This window comes from Cibotium barometz, chromosome 34 (assembly GCF_041138505.1).
Source record: "Cibotium barometz isolate CiBa-2024 chromosome 34, ASM4113850v1, whole genome shotgun sequence".
NCBI lineage: Eukaryota > Viridiplantae > Streptophyta > Polypodiopsida > Cyatheales > Cibotiaceae > Cibotium > Cibotium barometz.
In genome coordinates, this window is record NC_141079.1 from 30,355,484 (window position 1) to 30,369,684 (window position 14,201).

A 14,201-nucleotide genomic window follows, 5' to 3' on the forward strand; every position below is an offset into this window, starting at 1 on the left:
TGTACACAACAAAACCACTGTCTGTTAAGATCATCACATGGAAATTTGATGCTTTCAATTTTCAAAATGGCATGATGAACATACCAGATGTTTTGATTGACTTAGGATGAAGTGTTTTTCCTCTCTCTCTCCATTGAATTCATGTAAAATTACATTGAGAATATATAAGGTCTCAAGCCCACATTACACATCTGCATTAACAGAAGATGCCTTAATGCATAAATGAGAATTCACTATCATAGAAATCATTGTAATAAGAACACAAAGGTAAGGATTCAGTTAAATTACAAAAACCAATCTGGCCTTTTCCGCTAAAAGAATGGATCAGAGCTTTGGGAAGCATAAATGTGCGTGCAAACCAGAGTGCTCAAAAAGTTTCAAGGACCAGGAGATGAACATAATTTATAGATTCTAAGCATTTACACAGCTCTGAAGTCTCTTACACACCACCTACTGTAAGCTTGGTTATTTAGAGCCTTTTCTATAGGCTGTTGTTGTGAAGGAGGTCACGTCTAAAAAAAGGCTGGAAGAAGCAGGACCTTTGAAGCTCTCTGGCTATCCTGATCCCAGAACAAAATGTAACAATGTGCCCAACACATATGCCTCCCTTTCTATGATTTGAGCTTTAATCATCTAACCGCAATCAATCAGAGACCCAAAATTTAGAAAGAGAGAGAGAGAGAGAGAGAGAGAGAGAGAGAGAGGCCAGATAGGACAAGGTTTCTCAACTAGAAAACATCTGCATGATGCAGTGCTCCACATGTTCTTCAACTGAATACCAATGGAGAACCCAATCAAGTATGTCCATTAGTACCGGGGCTTTCCTTCACTCCCTTTGCTGCGGAAGGATGAGAGGGAGAAGAACGACCGGGGTGCTGCACAAGCAAACTAACTCTTCATTAGCAAGGAGATTTTGAAGGCTTTGCTTCTAGGTTCTTTTATTGCCTAGATAGCCTATGCCACTGTACAACCCTCCAAAGAGCCTACATCACTGTATTAGTCTTACCTTTCAACATTGTGGCTCCCGTCAAGTGATCATCACGCAATCTGAAGTTGGCAGGAGGGATTGGAATAGAGCTTCTAACATGTTGAGCTACATGGTGACAAATCATGTCAGACTAGACACCATTCAGACATTCAAGAAGCCAAACAGAGTAATGAGCAACTTTCACAGCAAAGAATACACGTTAACACAAGGAACAAGAAATAATCAAGCAGTTCACATCCCAACTTACCAGATCCTTGGTTTTGAGAATTGTACTGGTCCCCTGCCACATCATTCATTCTCCTTTCTTGCAACCTTCCTCTACTGGAAACCTCATCTGCAGAGCGGCTTTGCTCTTCTGACTCATCATCGCCTTCTGAAGTGGTAGATGCTGAGACATAATCAGCAATGACAACTTCTGATGCACGGCTCTTCCGCGCAAATTTCAGTAGCCTTTTGAATCCTTTGGCAGGCTCCTTGGGTTGCATAGCCATGGCAGGCTTCTGAGAGCCAACCCACTTCTTGTTCAATCGGTTTACATCAGCTCCTGAAGCATACTGGATTTGAGAGGAATTCCAAGACGCAGGACTTCCAAGGGGCGATTCCAGAGTAGCAGCAGAAGAGGGGCTGAAGTGATCAGATACTGTACCCGGTCGAACTACACTTGAGCTGGGTGGTGATGCAGGGACAGGGGAAAACACAGGTAAAATATGTTCATGAGGCAGGGAGCTAGCTCGAAATGATGTAGAAGCAGCAGCTACAGATTGGATTTGTAATGACTCTGTAGTATGTTCAGCAAGCTGTGACAGCAGCTCACTGTCTTCTTGTTTCAAATTCGAAGCTTCTATATCCAACATAGGATTAGAATCTAAATCTGTACCAAAATCGGCAGCATAGCGTTGGTGAGTCTCAATATCAATAGGGAAGGATATTGTATGGCAGGCCCTCTCAGTATCAAATGGATCCTCTGGAAAAGGCTCCTCAGGTGAAGTATCAGCTGTAGCTATCTCTAGCTTCTCCTCAAACTCCTCGGGTGAAGTATCGGCTGTAGCTATCACTTGCATCTCTGTGTAGTTTAAGCCAGAATCTACTGGAGCGTCAGCTTCATTTGCAACCTCTGTGTTTTTATTTTCCACCTCAGAAATATCTTGTAGGTGGCCTGCATCATGGACCTCCTCAATGACTTGATTATCACCTTCAGTGACATTTGGTTCCACCATTTGTATGGTTGGAGCCTCCTCTTCATCAGAGCTCTTAGCAGTATCAACTGCAGAGGATGCCTTCTGCTTGATCACACCAGGCCCAGCTCCTGGTCCAATACCACGTCCCTTTCTAAGAAATGGCTTAGCCTCTTGAAAAGGACCAACAGCACTCCGCCTGACTTTGTTGTAAGCAGCAGGCTCAGCTCCTATTTCTCTCTGGCCTTTAAGAGGAGCCAATACACCATCATCACTTGAGGTTGATAGCATTTTGAAATCACTTGCAGTTGCACAGCTCTTTCTCACAAGCGTAGATCGATGCTTCTTGTCTTCTTTTGCAAGTCCACTGCGAGGGTGGGCAGCGCAGACTGAGACATTGACATTGGCCTCAAGAGGGGCAGCTTCACTCACAGCTCGGGGGCGTCCAGGGCCCCCATTTTTGGGATGCACACGGGCAGAGCCTGATGGGCGTGCAGGAGAAGGCTTTGTGTTCTCTTTTCTCAAATTGGCAAAGCATGGAACTGACCTTGCAAGAGGGTTATCTGTTGCACTAGAAACAACTGACCTCCGCAGGTTAGTAGTTGCTCCTGTTGTGCTCCTAGGTGTTAATTTAGGTGATATGGAGGGAGTGGCTCTACTGGAGCTGCGAGGAGGGGTTCCACCTTTCTGAGAAACTGCAACAGCTTTCCTGCCCACTTGGGGCTTTGAAGTTGAAGCCTCTTCCTTGCTTGCACGAGGTGTCAAGGGTGGGGAAGTTGAATTGACATTTGAGCTCCTTTGATCTCTGCTTATCAATCTGAAGCCTTCATCCCCATCTTCCTGTCAATGGCACCACATATGCATTCATCATACTGTGTTACAGATTTAGTAGAAAGAAAAAAGAACAAATGACTAACTCAAACCTGTTCTTTTTTTGGTGTGTATAGGTCAGCTTTTAGAGCCTGCAGCTTTGTAGCACGAGCTTGATTATGGATATTCTTTGACAACCTCGCAGCTCGGGCATCCATTTCCGCTTTTCTTCTTGTCAAAGTCTCCTCCATCGATCTAAGCTTGGCTTCTCTTTCAGCCCGTTTGGAATCCTGTTCTTCCATCAGCTTGGCATCTCTGAGCTTTCTATACTGTTCATAAAACCTCCCTTTCAGCCCATTGGGATCGTTGTCATCATCAACAGTTTGATTATCAACCATTTTCACAAGGGCTTGCATGTCATGATCCAAGGGGTTAACCGTGGAGCTGCCAAGTGATTCCCTTCCACTAATCTGGCTGGTTGCACTCTTTGGGTCCACCAAAAGCTTGGCAATCTCATCTTTCCCACACTCTTCTTTGATAACAGTGGCTTCCCTCTTCTTGGGAGATGATGTGAATGATTCAGAATTATCTAAACCAGTCTGCCCTTGGTTGACCTCAACATAAGCCACTGCGGGAGTCTTTATGACTGAACTATCCTGCATGGGCAGAGGCTGCCTTGACCCAGTGGAGAAGCCACCTTTCTCTATAGGTTCCTTGCTTCTGCTCTCAAACATCCCTAAATTTCCACTGGCGAGACTAGTAGCATTAGATCTGTGTGTTTCAAAATTTAATGAATTAGTAGTCTTCCTTGGCATGCTTATGCCTGACTCGGATTTTTCCAGGCCATCCTTAACTGACAAGCCCCTTGTAAATGACTCCTTTGCCAAGCTTTTCTCAAGCTGTAACTTGAACTGCTTTCGCCAGTCACCTTCAAGAGCTTTACTAGCACTATCAATCAAGACCTGCTCCTGATGGTAAGATGATTGCTTGACAGGTTCTGTTTCTGGCTTTGTGGTTGCAGTCTGTGGAGAAGGCTGCCAGTGAGCACTACCTGAATTTTTTATGAAATCTCCAGAATCTGGCTCAGCTGCAGGCCTTCCTTGACTTGCCTGCAATAAATCACTAGGATCCACACTGGTCAAGCTCGCAGAAGTGCTTGCAGTTTCATTAAGGAGGCGCTCTGTGCTCAATATCCTGGCCTCTTGCTTGCTTGAAGTCTGGTTTTCCTGCAGGTTGTTGCCTGCTTCAAGGCCACTCACTGCACTCCACCTTCTTGGAGCCATGCTGCCAGATGAAGATGCATTTACTCCTTCCAATGATACTCTTCCGCTTTCCTGTTTACCAGGACGTTGTTTCCCTGGCCCATCAATCGAGTCTCTTCTTTGCTTGTTCTCAAACAAGCTAATGGCATCCTGTACACTTAGCCTCCTTGCAGGTGCTGAGACAGGGGTAGGCAAAGGTGCCGACTCCAGGGCATCGTCATCATTAATATGGTCTTCACTATCACTACTACTGGGTTCAACATTGTTGCTTTTCTCTTTATTTGATGGCTCTTGAGATGGAAAATAGCCGATATTACGAACCACCACCGTCCCCAAGCGGCGGGGACCTGATCTTCCAATTTGAACTTTTCTAAGAGGAGAAGACGATCTTCTCTTCGGAGATGATGACCTTTGAGGGGCACTTCCATTGAAATCTGCCTGAGCCTCTGAACTCTGTTCTAGACTTGAGTGAATGTAATCGCCTGACACAGTCTTTGCCAAACCATTGTCCTGGGCAGGATTCTCTGAAACATCAAGTTTGCTTTCTGCTGCAGAATTGTCCAACAACCCTAAGGACAGGGCATCATGTCCCCTCTCCCGTTCTGTGTTGGCAATTTGACTCTTCCTAGTAAAGCTCTGTACATCTGGGCTATCATTTACTGGAACACTATTGGATGTATCATTGGAAGATGCTGAGTCTGTTTCATTCCGATCCACAAATAGTTTCGGACGAATGTTCTCAGGTGGACCCCATCTCTTTCGAGCCTCCATACCCGCTGGACCTTTGCTCAGCGAGCCGTCAGAGCCTGTCCTCTTATCTACAGCAACTGTAAGTCTATCATCAACCATATGTGTTCTCCCATCCTCAGGGCCACAACTCCCTTTCTGCATGTCTACTTGGGTACCTTGAGATAGCCCTACATTCATTTGAGACAATAGCTCTCTTTCTATCATCAAATCAACCCCTGTTGCACTAGATAAGGACATGCCAGAGCCACTTGAAGTTGCCTGTGAATCGAGCTCTGTGGATTCTGCATGTCTCTTTTGAAACACAGCCAAGAAGTTTAAGCATGCCAAACTGCAAATGTCAACACAGCATAGAATCAGATTGTGGACTTTACAGCTCAAAACAACCTATCTCATTGACTGGCATTAGGATGTCAGAAGCAAAACCCTGGCTTAAATAATACTTCAGAGGATAAGAATTGAGCCAGCAAAGACAATGTTAATCTGTGTACCATAGACGCTCTGCTCCAAAATGTTCCGAAAAGGCCATAAGGTCTGCCATATTTCCACTGTTAAAGCCAGCTGCAGCAGCACGACCAAAAGCCGTGTTCTGTTCCTGCCGCAGTGCAAGCAGTCGCACATCCATTGCCCTAAGCAGCTCCACCCTGAGAAAATGCTTGCAAAGTTAACAAGGAAAGAGATAAGAATGTGAGTCAAGCAGCGACACCAAGATAAGATCCTCCTTTTGAATACATAGCTATCTCTTGACACACATTCCATAGAACTAGCCCTATTCGCTTTCAAGTGTGTGTGCAAGTCTGATGGTCTGACCAGATACCCTTCTCATTCACAAGCCATCAATCCACAAAAAAGCACTCACTTCGATGCCTCTGCACCACTATCGACAGCATCATATGGATATCTCCTTGGCTGAAAAGAAGCAAAAGTGAGTGAGATATGCAAGGAAGATGTGTGTAATACTACGATCTTGACATCAAACACAAGTCACTCACAGAACACCCATGCAATCCCCCCTCCCTCCAAAAAAAAAAAAACCTTAGGATCAAAAGTTTTGAATGTAAACCCCTACCAGCTTGGAGCTTCCATTTTTCTCCAACAGCCCGGAATTAGTTTTTCCATCTGCCAATAAAAAATATATGTTCACGGTTAGTTTTTTCTTAGTACGTAAAGCTAGAGAAAGGAAGCATTTTGCGCTAAATCAACCTGATTAACAAGGAGCTTTTTTCTCAAAGCAAAACAATCTGTCTGATTCGTGAAGTTTGCAATGCATCTCTCTCTTCTCTCTCTCTCTCTCTCTCTCTCTCTCTCTCTCTCTCTCGCAGAGGAAGAAGAGGCATGACGAGCCCAAAGAAACCTAGGAGCTTGAACTCTCCAAGGTCGAGGAGAAGATTGTGGAGCTGAAGGCTTTGCATGATGATGCAACGGCGATCAAGCCCACTCTCCAGCCGGAACACGAAATTGCCGGGCTGAAAGCCCAACATGCCGAGGAAATGGCTGGCGTAAGCACGGTGGACCTCCGTGAGGAGCCAGAAGTAACGAAGACGGCAATCAAAGAAGAAAGCGCCGAATTGAGAAAGGATGTCGAGGCCACTTGGAAGTGACCAAAAAGGATCTTGACGCCACTTCCATATGGATGAAAGTGATGCAACCAACCCCCCATCACCAAAATGCTGTCATGACCGCAACTTCGGCAGAGGAGAAATGCCGACAACCCCATGCTTTGCATTTACGGGTCACCGGCCTTCCCAAGGGGGCATATCGAAAAGACGACGAAAGGACCCCGTTCATCGATCCATGGAAGGTGGGGAAAGACATGACTAGGAAGCAGCCCCTCGAACTACCAAGATTCACAATGGTGAGGATCCCACGCCCTGCAGAACACAGGAAACTTGGGATGGTCCAAGTTATGAACACAAGGAAGGTCAGCAAATGGGTCAGGGCTCGGTTATCATCATAGTGTGACACCCTGCATTGGGAACTTGGGATGGTCCAAGTTATGGACGCAAGGAAGGTCAGCAAAGGGGTCAGGGCTCGGTTATCATCGAGTGCGACACCCTGCATTGGGATACAGGGTCTATGGGAGAAAAAGGAGAGTACAAAGAAGACCCAATTATAAAACTTAAGGCCTGCCTACTGTATAGACTAAGTGAACATTTATTCATCAGTACTCCACTAGCTTCTTTTCATCATACTAACACCCCTATCCCCTCTCTTCCAGAAAACCAAGGAGCCAATCAAGCAACATCTGTACATGGTTGCAGTCACCTCCAAGTACTCTACTTCTTGCATCACCATTTGCAACTCAATCTCAAAGACGTGAAGGGGGGTATGTTAACCAAATTTTGGTTAACACCTTGTAGATGCTTCTTGTAATACCTTGATGCTCAAGAGTTTTAAGGCCAATCAACTATTAAGGCCATTAATCCATTAGAACTTCACTTTTTATGTTTTGATTGGCCATAGTGTGAATTGGATGGCCTAGTATATAAATAAACTCTCACCGTTGTATTGGGTGGCCATAGTGTGCATTGGATGGCCTAGTATATATAGATGAACTCTCACCATTGTATTGGGACTCTTATGCATAATTGAAAAGACTCTTGGCTCAACTCCTAAGCCGTGTGTGAGAGAGGGAGAGGGAGCCTGAGAGTGTGATTAGGTTATGCATTGTACCTCTTGCTTGGAGTGAGAATAAGAGAGTGATTGTCTATTGAAGCAGAGCAACCATGGAGAGTGCCATGACAACAGAGTGTGCAGAGAAGAGTACAAGGTCTATGGAACCAAGAATGTAATGTGCATGGCCACCTAGAATTGTAATGGGACCTTAAGGCCAAACCCTAGAGGCTTTGTCAAGATATACATAGGTCATGATGTGATCTTCTACACAAACACACCAGAGCCCCAAGTAAGGACTATCCGAGGTGGCAGGATACATGTGGGTGTCATGCATACACAGGTCAAATCCGTACTCCTAAGGAAGTACGAGATTTGGGTGGTGATCTTGTTTAGACCCCTAACTCCATAAGATGCTCACAACGGTCAATCGTGATGAGGAGGCAAGATTCATGTGGGTCCGCCTAGCCATGTCGAGTGCTAAGATGGTACACATTGCAATTTGCTACTTTCCATTGAAGACATTTGCATTTGCATAGGACATATTGTAGAAGGGTTCACCAAAAACTGTTTTTGCAGATATTGTGGAGTGTGACTTCAAAAGTTCAATGCCATACAGCCAGCAGACAAGTTCACATGTATGATCTCCATGTAGACCCAGTGATGCTATCAGAGATACTCTGTTTCTAAGAGGATTCTGGACCCACTGATGCTATTAGAGATAGACCCATGCAGTTGGGATGCACAACCTCTAAGAGGATTATAGACCCACTGATGCTATCAGAGACATACCCCGTGGAGTTGGGATGCACAACCTCTAAGAGGATTCTGGACACATCACTCGATATGGTAGACACCTCTTGGAGATGGGGACTACGTATGAGCTACTTGTCACATGGATGCTGCACTCTGGTGCTATGTGACACACTAGCTCAGCATTCAATGTAATATTATATAGCATTAATACCCTTTTTAGGAATATTTGTCGTATGCCTTGTCGTATGCCATTGTGAGCCCCAGGCACGAGCTACATAGGGAAGTCTCACCCTTGGGTGTCAGGGTCAACCCCTTAACCCACTTAGAGAACAAGCATGTAGAGTCGTCTGAGGATAGGACATGCATAAGTCAGTCCTATAGTTCCATATACAAAGCAAATAGAAGCATTGATGCATGGGCCAGCCCATAAGGCAATACTAGGCATAGTATTTGCCCTGTCTTGATGCATAGCATGATAGACCCCACATATACCAGCCGGCCAGCATAAACATTATATATCTTCAGTCGGCCAGCATAAAACATCATGCAACAGTAGTCGGCCATTATAATTTCAGGAAAATGTGCATATAATTTCAGTAGCTTTAATGATTATTTTCACAAGTCGTGGGCTGGAAAACAGGCCAACATCAACATGATAAAACCGACCAGTAGCATAGATCACTATATAAGCAGCCACACATCACTTGCATAAAATCACATCATTCCACAAGTATTCATTCAAGCAGTCAAGAGAACATGTGTGCTTAAGTTCCCTCGGGTTCTTAGAGCATACAAATCAGCCTCAAGCACTCCATGCTTCAGTCCAAGACAGCATAGAAGATCCTCTCATCTTCAGCAGGCATATGTGCATATCCTCAACAATGATGTCCACCTGTTTTCTCAGAAAGCACCAACCTTGATCTCTCTTCACTTCTCTCAATCCTCGCTCAAGTCACAATTCACCTCCATCACTCATAACTCCACATAAGCTAGTTTTCCTTGTACCACTTGCTCCATAGCCAAACCCCTATAAGATTGTGATTGTTGAGTTTGGGGCACGCCCGTTGGCCCTTGATGCCCTCTTCCATACCGTCACCTACATCTACCACCCAAGCATAGGCGCCCATCTCCGAGAGGACAGGCGTGTGAAACGCCACGCATATATTAATTTTTGCTTGTACTCAGTGCAATCAACCAGCCCCAACTGCTCCATATCCACTATATAAGGGTGCTTCACAATCCATTTCAGGGGAATCCTCTGCAAGAACCATAGTCACAGGGGACGGAGGGGACGGACCCTTGGAACGGGGGGACGCCGTCCCGGGAACACTGTAGGACAGGGACGGACGGGGACGGACCCTTGGAATGGGGGGACGCCGTCCCGGGAAAAATGTGGGACGGGGCTGGACGGACGTCCCCAGCTGGGCGTCCCTCACAAGGGACGGCGTTCCGGGGACCGATCCAGGAGGGGATGGTTGTGGGGGACGGCTACATGGGAACGCCTGCAGGTTACTGTTTGGGCAATGGTCACATTTTTGACCTTTTTTTGGGCCGTTTGGGAGGGGCTTTTCATGGGCCTTTAGCCTTGGCCCATAGGCCTTGAGCCTTTGAGGCTTTGGGCCTTGGCCTCTCTCTTGCCTCCCTCCCTATAAGAAGACACACACACACACACACTCCCTCTCACACTTCAAGCTTTAGCTTCACACACACACACACACTCTCTCTCCCCCTCAAGCGGAAAGCCTCAAGGACCAAGGTCTCAAGTTTCAAGCTCTCACACAAGCAAGCTGTAGCCTCTCAAGACACTTTCCCTCGCACACACTCTCTCTCAAGCTTCACACACACACACACACACACACCCATCCTCACACTCAAGTTCTCCCTCAACTTTCAAGGCTCAAGCCTCACTCACTCACTCACTCTCTCTCTCTCTCTCTCTCTCTCTCTCAAGCTATCAAGTGACAAGGAGGCATCCATCATCCATGGCATCCTCCTCGTGGCAGTGGCTCTTCAAGTTCCAACTACCCGTAGAAGGACGATGGGATGGACATGGTGGGATACACCCCATCCCCTCATGGAGGTGGTGCACAGCCATGGACATGCAAGCTTTGCCCGTATAGGCGAGTGGGTGGTACTGACAAAGTAATTTTTAAGTGCCGTTCCTACCCCCGTCCCCGTTCCCTACATATGGCCATCCCCCGTCCCGTCCCGTCCCCGTCCCCCGTTGCCGTCCCCCGTCCCTTGTGACTATGGCAAGAACCCAGAGTCTTGTGTACATGGCCCCGGCAGCCCACAGGCAAGAACAAGGAGAGAGGTCCAAGAACCAGGCAACCGGCAGAAGAAGCAATTCCCTGCAGTCAGCCGGCCCCAACTGCTCTGTCCAGTGTCTCTACTATATAAGGGTGCTCCACAATCCATTCCAGGCATCTGATTTCTTTGCAAAAGAACCCACAATCTTGTGTACATGCCCCCGGCAGCCCACAGGCAAGAAAACGCAAGGAGAAAGGTCCAGGAATCAGGCAACCAGCAGAGGGAGCAATTCGCTGCACGTACGGGTCTCCAGGAGGAAACGTGAGCATCACGGTGCTGCCCGGCAGCACTGCAGGTGATGGCCAGATCAGCCCTCTTCACGGGTACTCCTTACACGACCAGGTTTGATCAGTCTTCGGGCTGATTTACAGCCCAAAGGTCAGTCCATACTCATTCAGCAATAAAGCAAATATACCATTACAGTGCGGGGGAGGTCTCTCTGCTTCTCTCATTCACTCTCATGCGTGCACATCTGAAATTTGAATCCTGAGTTCTGCTCTAACCGAGTAAACGATTCTATCTCCAGGCTTCCGAATGTAATATCACTGTACATGTAGAACCCACGTACTACTCAATACATGTAGAACCCACGTACTACTCAAGACTACTTTTCTTTTAATATAGGTGTTGAGTAGATGTTAATTAAAGATTTGGCATAAGATGTTCATGGTCTTCACTCTCATAGGCCATTTTAGCCTTCAGTAGGCGTTAATAGAACACACACACTCATTTTTTTTCTAGGTTTTTCCTTTTTCCTTTTTTTTTCCCTGTTAATATAGGGAAGCTTGATTAAAAAGAATGTGCCTTAACATATCCCAAAAAGAACCCTTAACTTTGAAGGCAACAACCGTCTTACCAGTCTTTGAGAATGCTGAGTCAGCAACCAGAAATATATCGCCAACCTGAAAGAGTGTTTTCTTTTTGAATGAGTACAAAGCATGGGACTTGCAACTCACACTGGAGAAATCAGTGATTCAGCTTCCACATGTAAAGGGGTACCTTCAGGATACTGCTTGCTTGAATACTTCGGACTTGCTCCAACTGTGCCAACTCATCCTCAACAGATTTCACTCGCTCGAGGACCTCCGGTGTGCTCACAAACCGCACAAACCTGCACAAGGAGGGCATGGATTAGCTCTCAAAAACCTTCATAGCCATGAAGAGAATAGGCAGAAACATTCACAACCACCTAGAGCAGATTAAGAAAAACATGCTTTGATTGCTCAAAAGGCATTGTAATGACCTCTCCAGGGTGCCTTTGGTGAACCAAGATCTGCCATAGTAATCCTTCGAGGTTTGTGGATGTTCTAGCCTTACTGATTCGCAGCCTCGGGCGATCTGCTCTTCCACCGCTCGCAGATGCGTGAGGAAGGGCTTTAGGAAGCCGGAGGCTAGCTTCTCTGTAACACCGTCTGCTGAGACAAAAAGCTCACACCTGCTAGCACCACATAGAGTAAAGGATGAATGTGCCTGTTTCACAATTGGAGTCACTATTCAAAGAAGATACAAGTGCCCAATTTTTGCTGGTTTAACATGTAAAATCACCACTAATGTCTCATGTTATGGCCACTACTGGTCAAGCTGTTTTAACATATGCCAATCCCCACTATTGTCTCATATTCTGTGCATGTTCTCTGCTCTGCACCCAGCAGGAACTTGACCCCGCAACATCATGCTTGAGACTTCAACCTTCTAACCAACTGGAAGTTGTTTCACATGCCAATCACTATCGCCTCATATTATGGCCATATGCTATGGCCGTAACATGTCAATTACTGAAGTCTGATTGATGCTATGACCATGTCAATTACTGATGTCCGATGCTATGGCCATCACATCAACATGTCAATTACTGATGTGTGGTGCTATGACAACTTCATGTCAATTGATACCGTCTGACGCCTGAAAATTGCAGATGCAGCAGGCATCATACATTCTAGATCTGTTAGATGGTATTATATACATCCAATCACTAGGGTCTCAAAGCAAGGAGCATACATTCAAGATCTGGACTACTAAACCCTAGCTTTTGCCGTAGGTTTCTAGAAAGGGAATGGAGATTGGTTCAGATGTTTTTGCGAAAGTAGGATGAAACCCCTAAATTTTGCAGCAGGTTTTTAGAGAGAGACAATGCAGATTGGTTCAGCAGAAGAAAGGCAAGCGCTCTCTCTCTCTCTCTCTCCAACCTGGTGCGCGGTGGGGTGAGCTGAAACTCCACATAGTCCAGGACTGTGTCTCCTTTCATTGCAAGCGAGCTTAATGTGAGCTCAATCCAAGATCAAATCAAAGCGTTTTCAAGCCTGTCCTACAAAAAACAGAAGCAATGGTGAGCTCGAATGGTAAGCAGTCAGGTAAAAGAAGAAGAAGAGAAAAGATTCTGCATTGTGGGAAACCCTACCCTGGCCATGCCTGCATCAGAAGAGGGAAAAAGAAAGGGCCATTGGAGCCATGAGAGAGAGATGAAGGGAGTGAGCGGCGGGCAACACAGAGAAGCGAAGGAGTGGGAAGAGAGAAAGGTGAAGGGGAAAATTAAAAAAATCGGGGAAAAAAAATAAAAGGCATTTGATTAAAGAAACGGAAATTCCAAAATTTAAAAAAAATGCGAGAAAAAACAGGGAGCGTTGAAATTCGGGCAGTGCTGTAGTGGTGGTGGAGGGTGACCATCATCATCTCATTTTGTGCGCTGGAATACGCCCCTGCCCCGATAGTGCCACGAAGGTACACTGCCCTTCTCTTAAAACGAGAGCCCGCACACGCGCTCTCCTTATTCAAATTTCTAACAGCCACTCTAGCTCGCGATTTTTAAAGGTTTAGCACCTTAGCCCACTACTAAACCAATCATTTAAATTTTTCTAAGGTTTGGGCCCCTTCCACACCTATGCTTTCAATTAACGTTATAATCCACTAATTACAACTAACGCCTTCCCACCCCCCTCCCCCCTCATCAAGAGTGCTTAATACACAATCTTAAGGTTGGTTGAAGAGCTCCTCTCCTCCCAAAGCAATACTCAAGCATGGTTGCTTATTTTATAAGCCTTCCCCGTGGTCTCAACCTCAATGTACTTTCGCGTTTGACAAACTCCCCGTTTCAGAAATTAAAGGCCTTTTCTCATTCAACAGCCATAAAACCCTTCAATCCTTATAGGTTTATGTAAATCCCCTGATTTCTATGACATAGCGGTTCTCCTTTTTTTTTTTCCCAAACAATAGCCTTTACACACTTGGATGTAGTGCACCATGAACGTTTTCACATTTGTTGGTGGACTGTCAGTTAAAGACCCTCAATCACAACCACCAAGCTCAACTTAAATCAATAATTGTCCTAATAACAATGCACCTTACATACTAAAATAATTCAAGAAATCTAAACAAGAAAACAAATGCAAAACCTCGTCTCATTTTTTTAAAAGCATGTGTCTTGCTGTGAAAGGTGATATAAAAACACACTTAGATCAAGACATAATAAAGACAACATTGAAAATTGAAGTACAACACACATAAATGCACTCTTCAAAAAACAAGGCTTCTCTCTCTCTCTCT

General features: G+C 45.6%; 1 protein-coding gene across 2 annotated transcripts; it reads right to left on the reverse strand.

Moving 5' to 3' along the window:
- Positions 1 to 211: 211 nt before the first annotated feature.
- Positions 212 to 13,439, reverse strand: LOC147618891 (uncharacterized). Of its 2 annotated transcripts, none has more exons than XM_086773988.1 (12): positions 13,060 to 13,439; positions 12,848 to 12,961; positions 11,905 to 12,096; positions 11,661 to 11,772; positions 11,518 to 11,563; positions 6,052 to 6,101; positions 5,842 to 5,891; positions 5,474 to 5,626; positions 3,087 to 5,313; positions 1,236 to 3,003; positions 1,007 to 1,093; positions 212 to 875 (listed from the first exon to the last, which is right to left on the reverse strand). In XM_086773988.1, exons 2-12 carry the CDS (start codon positions 12,904 to 12,906, stop codon positions 808 to 810), a joined length of 4,812 nt encoding a protein of 1,603 aa, XP_086630114.1. In that variant the 5' UTR covers positions 12,907 to 12,961; positions 13,060 to 13,439; the 3' UTR covers positions 212 to 807. The 2 variants fall into 2 exon arrangements, with proteins under 2 accessions (XP_086630114.1, XP_086630115.1); XM_086773989.1 differs by having other exon boundaries at positions 13,071 to 13,189.
- Between the last annotated feature and the right edge of the window lie 762 nt (positions 13,440 to 14,201).